This window comes from Branchiostoma lanceolatum, chromosome 1, assembly GCF_035083965.1.
Source record: "Branchiostoma lanceolatum isolate klBraLanc5 chromosome 1, klBraLanc5.hap2, whole genome shotgun sequence".
In the NCBI taxonomy this organism is placed as follows: domain Eukaryota; kingdom Metazoa; phylum Chordata; class Leptocardii; order Amphioxiformes; family Branchiostomatidae; genus Branchiostoma; species Branchiostoma lanceolatum.
This window is the reverse complement of record NC_089722.1, coordinates 19911254-19924630: the sequence shown is the minus strand read 5'-3', so window position 1 is coordinate 19924630 and position 13377 is coordinate 19911254. Positions and strand designations below refer to the sequence as shown.

Here is a 13377-nt window from a genome sequence, read left to right as displayed (position 1 = left end):
TGTATGACTTTGCATAGACAAGTACTTTATTGAAACCAATTAACTGATTTACAGACAACTACATTTAAAAAACTTACAACTTGCCATCATACGGTGCATTGGTAGCATGTTGTTTACATGTTGTTTACAAAAATTTTCTGATGCAGATGATATTATGATACACAACTTTTCCTGATTTTAATGTCGAAACACACAAGCACATAAATCACTGAAAATGCCAGAAGATGCAAGTCACATTTAACAATACTGTAAATCTTGAAATACTAGCAGTGGTTTATTTTTCCTGGTGCGCTGGCCACTGTGAATTCATGACAACGACAACTAAGCATTTCTAATGTAATATCATTGTGCTACTGTACAGAATTGTGTCAACCGCGAACTGAAAACACCACGAAAACCTCCTTTCCCCTCCTACCGAGAAAAATAAAAGCATTTACAGTAAATCCTGTCACCCTTGCATAATCTCTTAATTACCATACAGACATAATAAGAACATTCCAAACTACCAAGCCATGAGGAAGTCATAGATGTACAAGAAATGAGGGCATGTGTCGATCACTAGTATATCACATGCACATGCACTTCAATGCATTGTTCCTGTCTATTGTTTACAATTACAGCTCATTTGCATGAAAGGCGCGCCACAGCACCTTGTAACTCACTGCCCCATGTAAAGCGCCCATCTTATAGCTAAAGTAGCATTTTTGCTTCAAATTGTACCTCAGAATAGTCCCAGAAAGATGATTTTTTGTGAACAAAGGAACACTTTTGTCCCCACGAGGACAAATTTATCGCACATGTCTGACTCTGAGCGAGGTCACAAACTCGGGTTTGGTACGTGTTGGTTCGTAGCTTTTTTGTATGTTCTCAGTGTGGCATCCGGCTTTAAATATAAGTCCTGTCGCCGTAAGAATCGTCCAGGAATTACTCTGTATGGCGTGCTAATGGTGTGAAGTCGTACATTGAGATACATACATGGTGAGGAAAGATTAGTGGAAGAATACTTACTATCGTGGGCGGTGGAAATTGGAGCTCCCCGCCAAGTATACCAGCACCACTCCCGCCAGCGCCACTGGGTCCGGCCGCTCCGGGGCTGAATCCCCGCTCTCCACGTTCCTTTTTCACACTCTTCATCATTCCTGGATAGTCTAAGGGACCGTCGGCTGCATTCTTAGTCATTGGTGATGGTCAAGTCGGTGGAAAGTTTGGTGAAAATTAGAGGTAAATGTTGGCCGAAGCTGCCGTACTGACGGCGCTAGCTGGCGGCCATCTTGCTTTTTGGTGAATACCTACGCTATCAAAAATTTTGCGGGATCATAATAAAATCTCGCATAGCGTATCTTTTTCCTCCACAAAGATGCAAAATAAACATGTCAACAACAATACAGGATCCCTCTTAGTGGTTTTTGCTGTGTTATTATTGAAAACACGATAAATAATCACAAATTTAGACTATCAATATGTGGAAATATTTGAAGTGTATGTGGTCTTGTCTCACTCTCAACAACCAATGGTAAAGCACAGCAACACGAATATTTTCTGCATCGATTGAATATAGCATTACATCATACAGTTTATGTGGTGGCCTCCCTAGGTCAAAGACCTTGCTCCATACACCCATTGTTATTGATATGTGTATAGATTTATTAGGACTTTAAATCATGTAAACTGTATCTTTCTTTGATATAATATTTTGCCTGACCCTTACCTCTTCCCAATGAAAAACGGCCTGCAGGTCGAATAAACAAAGTCCAAACAAACAAACAAACAAACAAACAAAATTATGTTACCTTACGGTGTGAATCATGCTAGCTAAGCAGGATACAAACCTCATTTAGCTTACACAGTCTTATATACTAAGTAACTAACTAACTTAAATACCGAGTACATTTATATTTTACAAATGCTGCAGTTCCCAAGAAACCTGCTAGGCGGGACCAATTTCAACCACTTCTTCTTTCATATAAATCGCATTCTATCTGCCTAAGATATTCCAAACAAATAATCACCGAAAATATGTTAAGCATATTATCAAATTAAAATCCATGCGCGTCCAGAAGTAAAGGATGTTAATATTGCACCATATGACTCAGTATTAGGGTTTCATTTTGCAAGTTAACTGCAGGGGGGTATGGTAACCTTCACATAGACTGACTCTCCTAGCCAGTTATTCCCATTTTTGTAGAATTCTACGATCCATACCCCCGCAGGAGGGCCTGGTGGAGGCTAAGACGTTGGCGTGCTGGATATTTTCAAACGGTTGAAAACGGCGATTCCTGCGTGTGTGTGTGTGCGTGTTATTCATAGAATATGTCAATGTGGCCTCATCCCTCGCATTCGAGCTGAGACAGCAACTCCATTACAACTGATCAACAGCGTCACCTGTCAACCCTATTCGATACTGCAACGCCCTCACAAGTAACCACACACACACAGCGTGTATGAATTTATGAATCTATCAAATGCAGAAAGAAAGCAATTATAGGGATGCAAAGCACAGTGTCTCCACTTGAGACTACATATAGTAAGAAATTCTAACAAAAAACGCAACAACTATACATGGTCACATATATAATGTCACGAATTTAATAAAAGCATTACAATTTCTCTTTCGGAAGTTATTTTTTTGTACAGATCGTGTTCGAACAGTAGCACTGCCTAGCATTGGAACTGGCTTGAGTACATAACATCACATCAGACCTTTCCTCTGTAGTTCTAGCACTACCATACATACAGGAACAGCGGGTCAATAGGTCACCCACCCACTGAAAAGCACAGGGAGTACGTCATAGTTTCGGAAGGTATCATGACGTCATGGCGTGGTTGCGTACACAAGCAAGGTAGATTTGCACAAGACAGCCGCAATATGCACACGGCCTCTTAGAGAGGAGAGTGGAAACTTTCGTCTTAGTGCTGCCATTGTAACATTCGCAGTAATCTTTAGAACAGTAATAGAACAGTGTGAAACGAAGTCACCATTTTGCAAACTACTTCTGGCAGTTGATTCGTTTGACAACTCTGACGAGGCCTTAGTAGTGAAGGCACGCTGCATAAGAAGGCACTGAATCGGTAAGTTTCAATACTGAAACTAACGTTTACAGCTTCCGGTTTTTCAGGCTTGACTATGGTTATAGACTAGCCGTATTAAGACAGTTGCACCTCAAACTGGTGTAGAGGCCTCGGGTGGTCCAGAAAATATGGCAATGGTATTCTATGTTATTCCATCAAAAGACCAGACTGACGATCGGAAATTCTGTGAGTCAATATTTCGTTGTGGACGACTAATTACCTTCGCCGAGAAAGTTATGTTTTTGCTTTTGCTGTGGTGGACTGGCTGTGGATGTAAATAGCATAACTCTAGAAGCTTTTGACGGATGTTCGAATTCATTTTGTGGTAGGTAGGTGGGTAGGTGTTTGGGAGACAAACAAAGGTAAGATTTGAGAATGGGCCTCTTGGCGGTTTCCTACGTATACGCTACTGCAGAGGACATTGTATATTTGTGTGTTTGTTTGTTTGTCCTCAGCATAACCCAAGAAGCTGTATATGGATCTTCAGATTATTTGGTAGGTAGGTTTGAAGCAGGAAAACGAAGGTCAACTCCGAAAATGGTCGCCCTAGTGGCTACTTACGGTACTACAGCGGAACTTCAAATTTGGGATGCAGGTTTCTGGAAGTGCTGTGGTCGTGATTTTTTTTGTGATGGATAGCTCCTGGTGGTGTAAGTTTGGGGAATTAATCGGTTCAGTTTGTGCAGTGTAGTAGTAGCGCTGACAATGATTCACGAGAGACTGCTGTGATCATGGACAAAGCCTACTGAGACTGATTGTCATAGATAAGGTTGTAATATTACATGTTAGGAGAATAACTAACTGCGTCACTTAATCAATGTTTCAAACATTCATCAATCTTAACCGTTGACGTGAGGCATGAAATTGGCGTAATGGCACCGCTTTCACTTTCACAGGTTTTCACTTTCATAGGCTTAAGTAAATCTAAGGACTACAACTTCAGCGACCCATGACGTGATGTAGTTTCGGTGCGTCGGTGGTGCCAGGTGTGCGATTCAAAGACATCCGGATCCGCTTGGGAAAAACAAATATGTACTGTTTTTGGAAAGCTTACTTGTGTTCTTTTACTTGTCCGAATGTGTGATTTGTGAAGTGGATGTATAGTTGGTGTCAGTAGTGCGATTCAGCAATGTCTTTTCTGTGGAGTTAATGCCGTGGGTATAGAGTTGGTGTCATCGGCGGGTTTCAACAAAGTCATTTCTGTGTAGTTTGTGTAGGGGGTATAGAGTTGGTGTCATCGGTGGGTTTCAACAATGTCCTTTTCTGTGTAGTTTGTGTTGTGGGTATAGAGTTGGTGTCATCTGTCGTTTCTGTGTAAGCTTTAGTGCTCGTGTTTAGAACATTGTTCACGCATTTTGTACTTCCGCAGAGTGTCGACGAGAGGCCACTCCACAAGCAGCCGTGGTCATCAGGATTATTAGCCTGACTAAATCGCGCTCCTAGCGGCCGGCCCGAAGGTTACCGACCCCTAGAGGGAGGGGATCATTAACCCCAGCCAGCGAGATACATTGTAAACACTGGCTACTAGGATTCCGAAATCTTCGCGTCGATAGAAGATAGCATGGCGGTTTATGATTGTTGTTGTTTGGATACAAAATTGTAAAGCTATGTCGCAAAGCGCCGGTAGTGGAAGGCGCGCTGGAGGTAAGAAGTCGCCAGACTTGTCTGCTACAACCGGAAATAGCAGAGGTGGGCCTAGAAAGAAGCCAGAAGAGTCTGCTCCAGCCGGAAATGTTAGAGGTACGTCTAAGAAGACGCCTGCAACCAAAAATGGCAGAGGTCGGAAGACGCCAAATGAGCCTACTGCAACCGGAAACGGCCGAGGTAGGAAGACGCCAAATGAGCCTGCTGCAACCGGAAATTGCCGAAGAAGGAAGACGCCAGATGAGCCTCCTGCAACCGGAAATGGTCGAGGTAGGAAGACGCCAAATGAGCCTCCTGCAACCGGAAATGGCCGAGGTAGGAAGACGCCAGATGAGCCTCCTGCAACCGGAAATGGTCGAGGTAGGAAGACGCCAAATGAGCCTGCTGCAACCGGAAATGGCCGAGGTAGGAAGACGCCTAATAAGCCTGCTGCAACCGGAAATGGCCGAGGTAGGAAGACGCCAGATGAGCCTGCTGCAACCGGAAATGGCCGAAGTAGGAAGACGCCAGATGAGCCCGCTGCAACCGGAAATGGCCGAAGTAGGAAGACGCCAAATGAGCCTGCTGCAACGGCAACTGGAAATGGCAAAGGCTTTCAGAGAAAACTTGAGAAAGCAATGGGCAACCTTGTGCGGGTTCGACAGACAGACAAGTCGGAAACGTCGACGATTTATAATCCTATCGTCGACGGTATCTTGAAAGGAATAAAAAAGATTGCAGTAAACGAAGGAGAGAGTGACATATTTCGGCTCCGACAACTAAATTCTGGAAGTTACTTCGAAAACCTGAAGGTCTGTACCGTCACTTATGATATGATCACTTTCTGGACAGATACCATTACCATTATATCAACACAGCAAAATTTCTTGGTCGCCATAAATGATATTCAACTGAGATTAATCATTTTCAGGTTGACACAACAAACGAGTTTGACTTCATGTTCTGCATATACGGTCAGGAGCTGGTCCTCAAGGAGACCGAGCCCAGTCTCGGAATGGTAGCCGTGAAACTACCGAAGAGCAACGATTCCTCACTCCGCAAGTACTTAACTCCCGACGGGTAAGGTTCATTAGAACTATAATCGTCAATCGAGCAACGTAGGATTTGCTAAGATCTTGAAGCAGTATGATATTTGCTCTGACGCCATAATTTATCTTCCTGCCTTTTCTTAATGTCTTGTAGGGTGATGTGCTAAGTACATGTTGGGTTTTATCATGGTCAAAACCGTAAAAGCTAAAACCGTATATTGCTACAGAACTTGGAACGCTTTCATTCTTACAGATTCCTGTCTCCGAAGAAACTGTTGAACCGATTCAGAGGTCTAGTGGAGCAGGCCATCGACACTTTGAGTAGGGCTGGGGCGGACAGCCCTTTCAAAGGTAAACTTAAATCATTTACTCGACAAAACGTCATTGCGTGTAATATATCAATCGTCGTTTCAATATATGTATCTGTTATCTTTTCAAAATCTGACTCAATGTCTGGATATATACTTGGTGTCAGAAGTGAGATTCAGTATATCCCTTTCTGTGTAGTTATCGTTGCATGTATCAATTATATAAATCGTCGTTTCAATATATGTATCTGTTTTCTTTTCAAAATCTGACTCACTATCTGGATATATACTTGGTGTCAGAAGTGGGATTGAACACAATCCTTTCTGTGTAGTTTGTGTAGTGGATATGTAGTTGGTGTCAGTAGTGGAATTGAACAAAGTACTTTCTATGTAGTTTGTGTGGTGGATATATACTTGGCGTCAGCAGTGGGATTCAACAACGTCCTTCATGTGTTATTGCTAATTGTGAATTAGATACATAGTTGGTGTCAGTAGTTGAATTCAGCAAAGTTCTTATGTGTAGTTTGTGTAGTGAATGTGTATTTGGTGCCAGTAGTGGGATTCAGTAAAAGTCCTTCCTGTGTAATCTTAGGCCTACAGTTTGAGCTGATGAGGCAGAAGGATGGATGCCCGGCTGTTACTCTGATGGTTGCCAAGAGACGGCTACAGATATCCATCGACCTGGTACTCGCCTTGGAGTTGCCAGCGCCCTGGCCAAAATGTACACATGGATGGAAAGACGGGGTCACGCGTTGGCCCAATTCCCGAGACATCAGAGCGATCAAGAACAATGAACTTCACCTTGTGGCAAAAGCAGCACCTCACGGTACATCTTACGTTTATTTCAGTTGTCACACAAGGTTGATAATTATAGGTTACTCATTCTGACAACTCTGAACTCCATTTCCTGTCACTCACTCAACTCTGACCTTTGCCCTGCCCTCTGTGGTGAGACGTGCATGTAAAACAGACAAACAATACCTCCATTCGAGGAGGTGACGACTCGTTTGCTATTTTGCTTACTGTAGCTTATAGCGTGTTCTATACGACAGGAAGTGTGAGTTTTGTAAGGGCCCTGTCACACTTGTGCGTATATTCAAGCGCGCATGAGTTCCGCAGTAACATTTTTGGGGTTTAAGAAACTTTAGGGGGAGGACGTTGTTTTCTACTTTGACCCACCGTTGGACAGTCTAGTTATCAAACCAAAGAAATTACTTCTTCGGCTGCAAACTTAACCTAAACCAAAACATGTTAATACGCAACTCATGCGGGCTTGTATATACGCACAAGTGTGACAGGGGCTTTAAGTATCACTGAACAGGTGTCTTCGGGTAAATCTTCTGAACGCTGCTTCGTCTTTTCCAGACAAAGACCCTGGCGGCAATACGCTTTGGAGGCTGTCCTTTTCCCAGACCGAGAAGGAAATCTTCAGCGGTCAGATCCTGAGCCCGACAGACGCCCGCACCAGCAACCACGCCACCACGTGTCGCAAAGATTGCCTCCGATGCCTGAAGTACATCAAGTACAAGCTCCAACTGACAGGGGGCGTTGCTAGAAATATCGACTTCGCCTCGTACCATCTGAAAACGGTTCTGTTACACGCGATAGTAAAGCAGCCGGGCGGTTGGGAGAAGCAGAACCTGGTCACGTGTTTAGTGTACGTCATTGATGAGTTGGTGAAGTGTATCAGCAAAAGACATCTCCCTCATTTCTTCATACCAGGGTACAATCTTTTCGATCCTGCAGTTTTCAATGGGCTGAAACACCTAGGCGTCGTTAAAGACCAGTTTCTCCGCGTAAAGGAAGATCTTATGAATGAACGTCTACCGGAAGAGCTTGATGCTCTGGCGATGTCTGTGCATTAACCTTTAGCATACTGAGTTAGCCATTTGTCCCTATTGGTTACAGAGTTATACAGCAGGAAGAGGGTTAAAGTGGTTGTGACAACACTGGCATCAAAACACTATCGTTAGATAACCATTGTGATTTCAATACATTATAACGTTTGATTTGGTTGCTTCTCAAAATAACGTACATCGCAGGATTTAAACCGGTTACCGTGTACACTGTGACGTCATCGAAGGAATTCATATGATTGCCTGGAGGCATGAATCAACAAATTTAAGTATGATCTGTCAGATATCAATAACATTCAGAATGGTGTATATTTTGTACAAACGTCTATGTTTATTGGATAGTACTTATCATGGTTGAATGTAATCAGGAAATGCTGTATTTTGGTGTCATTGCTAGGAGGCATTCCGGCATTTGAATTTTGTCGAATTAGCCATTATTTGGAAAATAAACTTTCTGGGTACTGTTCTTTGGATGCAGGGTGTAGTTTTGAAGGAGAGAAGAAATTTACGAAATGTGATTCTTTATTTGAAACTTTCTAACTTTCCAACAGAAGGAAGTGGTGTAAGTACATTGGATTCTGTAGTTGAAGAGTTAGAAATTAGCATGGAGCCATTTTCCATCGGTACTACTTCTAAGGTACGTAAAAACATCCACCTATCACAAGATTACTGTATAAATTTATCAGTCGACCCTTTCATTTAAACGTACTTACTTAGGCTTGTCTCAAGAGCAAGGTAGTAATACTACTTCAGTTTTGAAGCCCTGTGACAGGGCTTCAGTTTTGAAGCCCTGAAACAGATGAAATATAAATACATATAGATTATACTATTGGTATGGGCGATACATAATGATAATGATATACCGAATCTTAAGCCCCCCCCTCCCTCTCACTGGACCCGCGTCACGCTGGCGGCGTCGCTGCGTCCTAAACTGGATTTGTGTTACCCTTGACTTTATAATGGAAATATCATTTAAAACGTACAAGTATCAACAAAAAGACAACAAAACACACAAAGCTTAAAAGATTAGTCTTTGTCAATGAAATTCGCTGAGTGCTTGGTCAATTCGATCGGCCGCAGCGACGCCGCCAGCGTGCCGCGGGTCCAGTGAGAGGGGGATTAACTGCGTCCTTACAATATGGAGAAAGCTACACTGATATACCGAATCTTACAGAAACCATGGTTAAATGATGACTTTGCTGCCCATGTATTTCCCTCGTCTATTTTTCTCTTCTCGCTATTATTGGAAACTTGACAAGACCAGACAAGACAACGCATCTCCTGGATAGAAGAATGTTAATTGTGGGAAGCAGACATGTGCGGCCATCAGGGACTAGCACATCATGGGACAGAAATAAAACGGGCTGTTTAAAACTTGTTGTCGGCAGCCGCGATCTTGAAACACGGTCCCAGAACATAATCTAGATGGGGAAATCTCTGGAAGATGCTGGTAACTGTTTCAAAAAGTCTGCTTCTTCCAGCTTCATAATGAAGGCTTTTTTATTCATTTATTTTCATTTTTATCTTATTTACCCTGAGACTACATATCGCCCCTACAGGGGTTTTTAATGGTTTTACAATTAAGATGCTTTTAATTTTTTCCTGTATTTATTGTACTACAATACTATGATGTGTGTATGTGATTCACTTTGAATATAAGAATTTCCCGGTTTGTCTTGTGTAGTAAAGATATCGATGTCAAGACTTCGAGATTTCTGGTCAGTGTTAAGATTGGAAAACAACTGTATCAACAAGTGGCATATTCTGTTTGTTTCGATGTTGCATGTACACGTTCGGACACCACTTAAAGGAAACCCAAGTAATATTAGGGCCCCAAAATTGGATTTAAAAAGTCAATCAATTTAGTCATTTCTATACATGATTAGCTCAAACAACGCTACCACAATGTATAGCGACGTCTATGATGCAAAATAACGACGTCGTTGTGATGTGAGAACTCACTGAAAATCATCGCCGGAGTTTTTGTAGCCTTGCGAAACTAAGGGGATTTTGAAATACTCAAAGAATGAAGTTATTACACAAACGTGCTAAACAGTGTAAGTAAATGTCACTGCCATAAAGATTTCAGCGTTTTCAAAATTTTCATTTTTTTGGCCCTAATATTGCTTTGGTTGCCTTTAAATATTGTTAGCGCATTATCCAAAAATATAATTTACATACGCGGGACTCTTGACATTCAGCCTGGCTGGTGAATTGTGTATTTATCAATTATCAGTGACAAAACCAACTGTCAACAATAACTAGACACATTTTAATCATTGTCCAGCATGGTACCTCCGTTGCTATGTGTTATCAGGCATGCACTGGAGTTGTTGTCTTGCAGTTGTACTAGATTTTTTTTACTTCGCTTTTTGACAGACAAGTACGACTCTCAAGTTTTCAAGGTTTTATAACTTATATTAACAGTACCACGTACATATAACAACATATCAATTTCATGCACCTCGGAGAAGGGAAGAAATTCGTGTAAAGTGCCTTTTCCCAAGGGCACAACATCGGTGGCGTCAGGGGGATTCGAACCAGGGACCTCTTGGTTCTGGGCCGAACACCCTGCCGTTACGCAACACGACCCCACTAGTACTAGAATTCATCACGGTTTCTGTTAGATGTTTGATAAACGTTGCATAAAAATTCCGCCAGTTGCATCCGACATCTTTTCGGACACAACACTTTGAACGGGATACCATTCTTATACACGCGATTACACCGCGTACCGTACACGATACGTTCTGTAGAATTGCTCGATCTTTCAAACAAAGAAGGAAAGTAAGATAAAACACCAAAATCTAACAACGCTCTGTCAGAATTATTGCCGTTTTTGCACTGTTATTTCGGGCCGCTATAAATACGAATTTGTATTAGGCTACTGTGCTGAACTCGAGGCATGAGAGGACTTTGTTGACATTTTTTTACAAAGTTTTAGTTTCACACAGGTTCTGAAATATTCCCCTTTGTGACACCAGATATTCTTGGGGGAAAACATGAAAAAAATAGAATAAAAATCCTAATAACGTGATCATTATCGATCGGGCAGGTTGAATGAAACTTTCCAGTTTTTAGTCCTCTGTGTGTAAGTAACCACAGCAATTTTCAAGTGACTTTCTAAGTATGTTTGTATCGACTAGAAAACATAACTTTAAGGACAGTGTGAAAAGCGTACGTGTACTCTTGTTCTATAGTCTGGAGTACTAGATTCCGACACTAGATTTATTCATCGATAGCATCGACCAGGCCTTCCCATGGTAGAATTTGAAAAATTGGGAGAATAGTTGGCCAGGAGAGTCAGTCCGAGGGAAAGGTAACATTTTCCCCTCGGAAGTTCTTCGCCTTGTAGTGCCTAGTAGTACATAGCGCAGAAAGTTTCCTTGCTTCTCCTGTAGCAGGGTATATTTTTACATGCTCCAGGTATCTCCTCGAACAGGGGACTCCCATTTTACGTCCCTTCCGAAAGACGGGTACGCCGCAGTGCCGATAGAGATGTCCTGTCCGATGATTTGGACTAGGGTCTCCCAGTTACCAACTACTAGTTTGAACCAATGGCTCAATTGTAAGGTTGCCACCAGTAGATCTACAGGGATATATCCCTACCCCCTAGGAAGTACTGAGCGGCAAGTGTTACTATTTGGTGGCCAAACTCCACTGGAAACGATTATCATCCATACAGCCAGCATACTTAAGCCCCCCTCTCACTGGACCCGCGGCACGCTGGCGGCGTCGCTGCGGCCGATCGAATTGACTAAAAGCACTCAACGAATTTCATAGACAAAAAAGAATATTTTTATGCTTTTGTCTTTTGTTGTCTTTTTGGTCATACTTGTACGTTTCGAATAATAAAAACTTTATTGCACAACAATTGTACAAGGTACAAAGTATGGCATTCACTGGTACATAGTTTTGAATGATATTCCCATTATAAAGTCAAGGGTAACACAAATCCAGTTTAGGACGCAGCGACACCGCCAGCGTGCCGCGTGTCCAGTGAGAGGGGGGGGGGCGTGCACGTGGGAACAGTTGGATCCCTCAACAGGCTATTTGAGGTTACGATTCCTACGTGAACACCAGCAGCTGGCTTTGGCGGGATCTCACCAGGGGTGACCATGAGAATAATCGTCTCCATTCACGTAAATCCTTTTAATTACGATCATTGATGTTTCTGACAGTTCGTCTAGTTTGATGCAAATGATACATAAGAACTTGCCTGGTGTTCTCAAATATTGAAAAATATGGCGAGCATTTTTTCTGCAAATCATTAATGTTTTGGCTATTTCACGATTGAAAACGGATCGTAGCGAAATCTTCTGTTTTTCTACCCAAAACGTCATTTTGATGGAGTCTCCACAGCTTTGTATTCCTTCCGTACTACAATATGTCTAATCATGCGACCAAACGATGTAAACCGTAGGTGTATGAAGTAGTTACACCGTCAGCTGCTGACACAAATCATTGCTCCTCGTTACACAATAGCGTCATCAACCCATCTGCGTTACCATGGCAACGGGGAGGACCCTCGTGCGCACGTCCTCCAGACTACAACAAGGGCTGGTTTCTCGAATAGACACAAACAACTAAATCGTTCGGGATAACAGCAAGGAAAATCCTGCCCATTTTTTTTCTCTACATCGCTGTCTTATTCTTTCATATCAAAAAGCGTCTACGTACCTCCCCTGGGAGATGGTTTAAGGCGGTTTCCCTTTTATTCTCCTTAATTGGAGCCACTCCCGCATGCTGTGTGTCGTCTATTATCATCTAATTGGCGTTTGATCGTGTTCGTTTAAGGGGACGGAGGCTGTGATAAAAGGCACGTGAAACTGCGCACGTAACTGAGACGGCTTCGGGACCAGCCTAGACGAAACAACTGCAGCGGAGGTAGCGGGACAACAGGTAGGTTATCTGCTCAATTCTTGCTTATATCGTGTCTTCTCGTTATTTGTAAAGCCTCTGTCACACGTTCAGGACCTTCCCACGACTTTCCTCCCGACCTCTCCCCAACTCAGGTCTTCGCTCGGTTGGGAGTAGCCTGGAATTCATCCTATTCTAGCTCCAGTTCGCTCCTCTGATCGCATCCGAGCTGAGTATGATTTTTCTTCTTTGATTTTTCAAAATACATTTGCAATGGCGGGTGGAAGGCCGTTATTTTCCTTTTTTTTTACCAAATCAATAATAACTTCCCTCTAAAACATCCAAGAGTAATATTCACATTTGAAGACGACACTCCTTTTTCCATTTTGCGATCCAAAATGTACTATGACATCACAGCAGGTTTCAAAAATCATATCTAGAAAACGTTAGATTTACCCAAAAAGTGTCAGCGCATTTAGTCATCTTAACATATGGAAGCAATAGGATATGGACAAGACAATAAGAAAGTTGAGTCTCGTTGGTTCTGACACGAATAGCCTTTGCGTTAATTTGATTAGGGTGATCGATATCAGGTTGCTCCCTTGAGACCCA

The 13377-nt window shown here is 42.5% G+C and overlaps 2 protein-coding genes across 13 annotated transcripts in view; one reads left to right on the top strand and one right to left on the bottom strand.

Moving 5' to 3' along the window:
* The window catches only part of LOC136440057 (MLX-interacting protein-like), a 46753-nt gene extending 45454 nt beyond the window's left edge, over positions 1–1299 (bottom strand). For 10 of the 12 annotated variants that reach the window (XM_066435836.1, XM_066435877.1, XM_066435905.1 and 7 more), the window contains exon 1: positions 1009–1299. In XM_066435836.1, coding sequence (XP_066291933.1) covers positions 1009–1179 — 171 coding nt within the window. In that variant the 5' untranslated portion in view covers positions 1180–1299. The remainder of the gene's footprint in view (positions 1–1008) is intronic. The other 2 variants (XM_066435868.1, XM_066435885.1) reach the window with 1 other exon arrangement.
* Positions 1300–2836: 1537 nt separating this feature from the next.
* Positions 2837–8371, top strand: LOC136440050 (cyclic GMP-AMP synthase-like). Its single transcript, XM_066435823.1, has 6 exons — positions 2837–3069; positions 4439–5504; positions 5624–5772; positions 5995–6092; positions 6642–6875; positions 7415–8371. Exons 2-6 carry the CDS (start codon positions 4641–4643, stop codon positions 7912–7914), a joined length of 1845 nt encoding a protein of 614 aa, XP_066291920.1. The 5' UTR covers positions 2837–3069; positions 4439–4640; the 3' UTR covers positions 7915–8371.
* The last annotated feature ends 5006 nt before the right edge of the window (positions 8372–13377 follow it).

Bases quoted from the DNA above. Each gene is read 5' to 3' on its own strand.
- LOC136440050 (XM_066435823.1), top strand. From the start codon at position 4,641: ATGATTGTTGTTGTTTGGATACAAAATTGTAAAGCTATGTCGCAAAGC. The intron at 5,773-5,994 runs GTAAGGTTCATT...TCATTCTTACAG, and splicing joins AAGTACTTAACTCCCGACGG to ATTCCTGTCTCCGAAGAAAC. The intron at 6,876-7,414 runs GTACATCTTACG...CGTCTTTTCCAG, and splicing joins GGCAAAAGCAGCACCTCACG to ACAAAGACCCTGGCGGCAAT.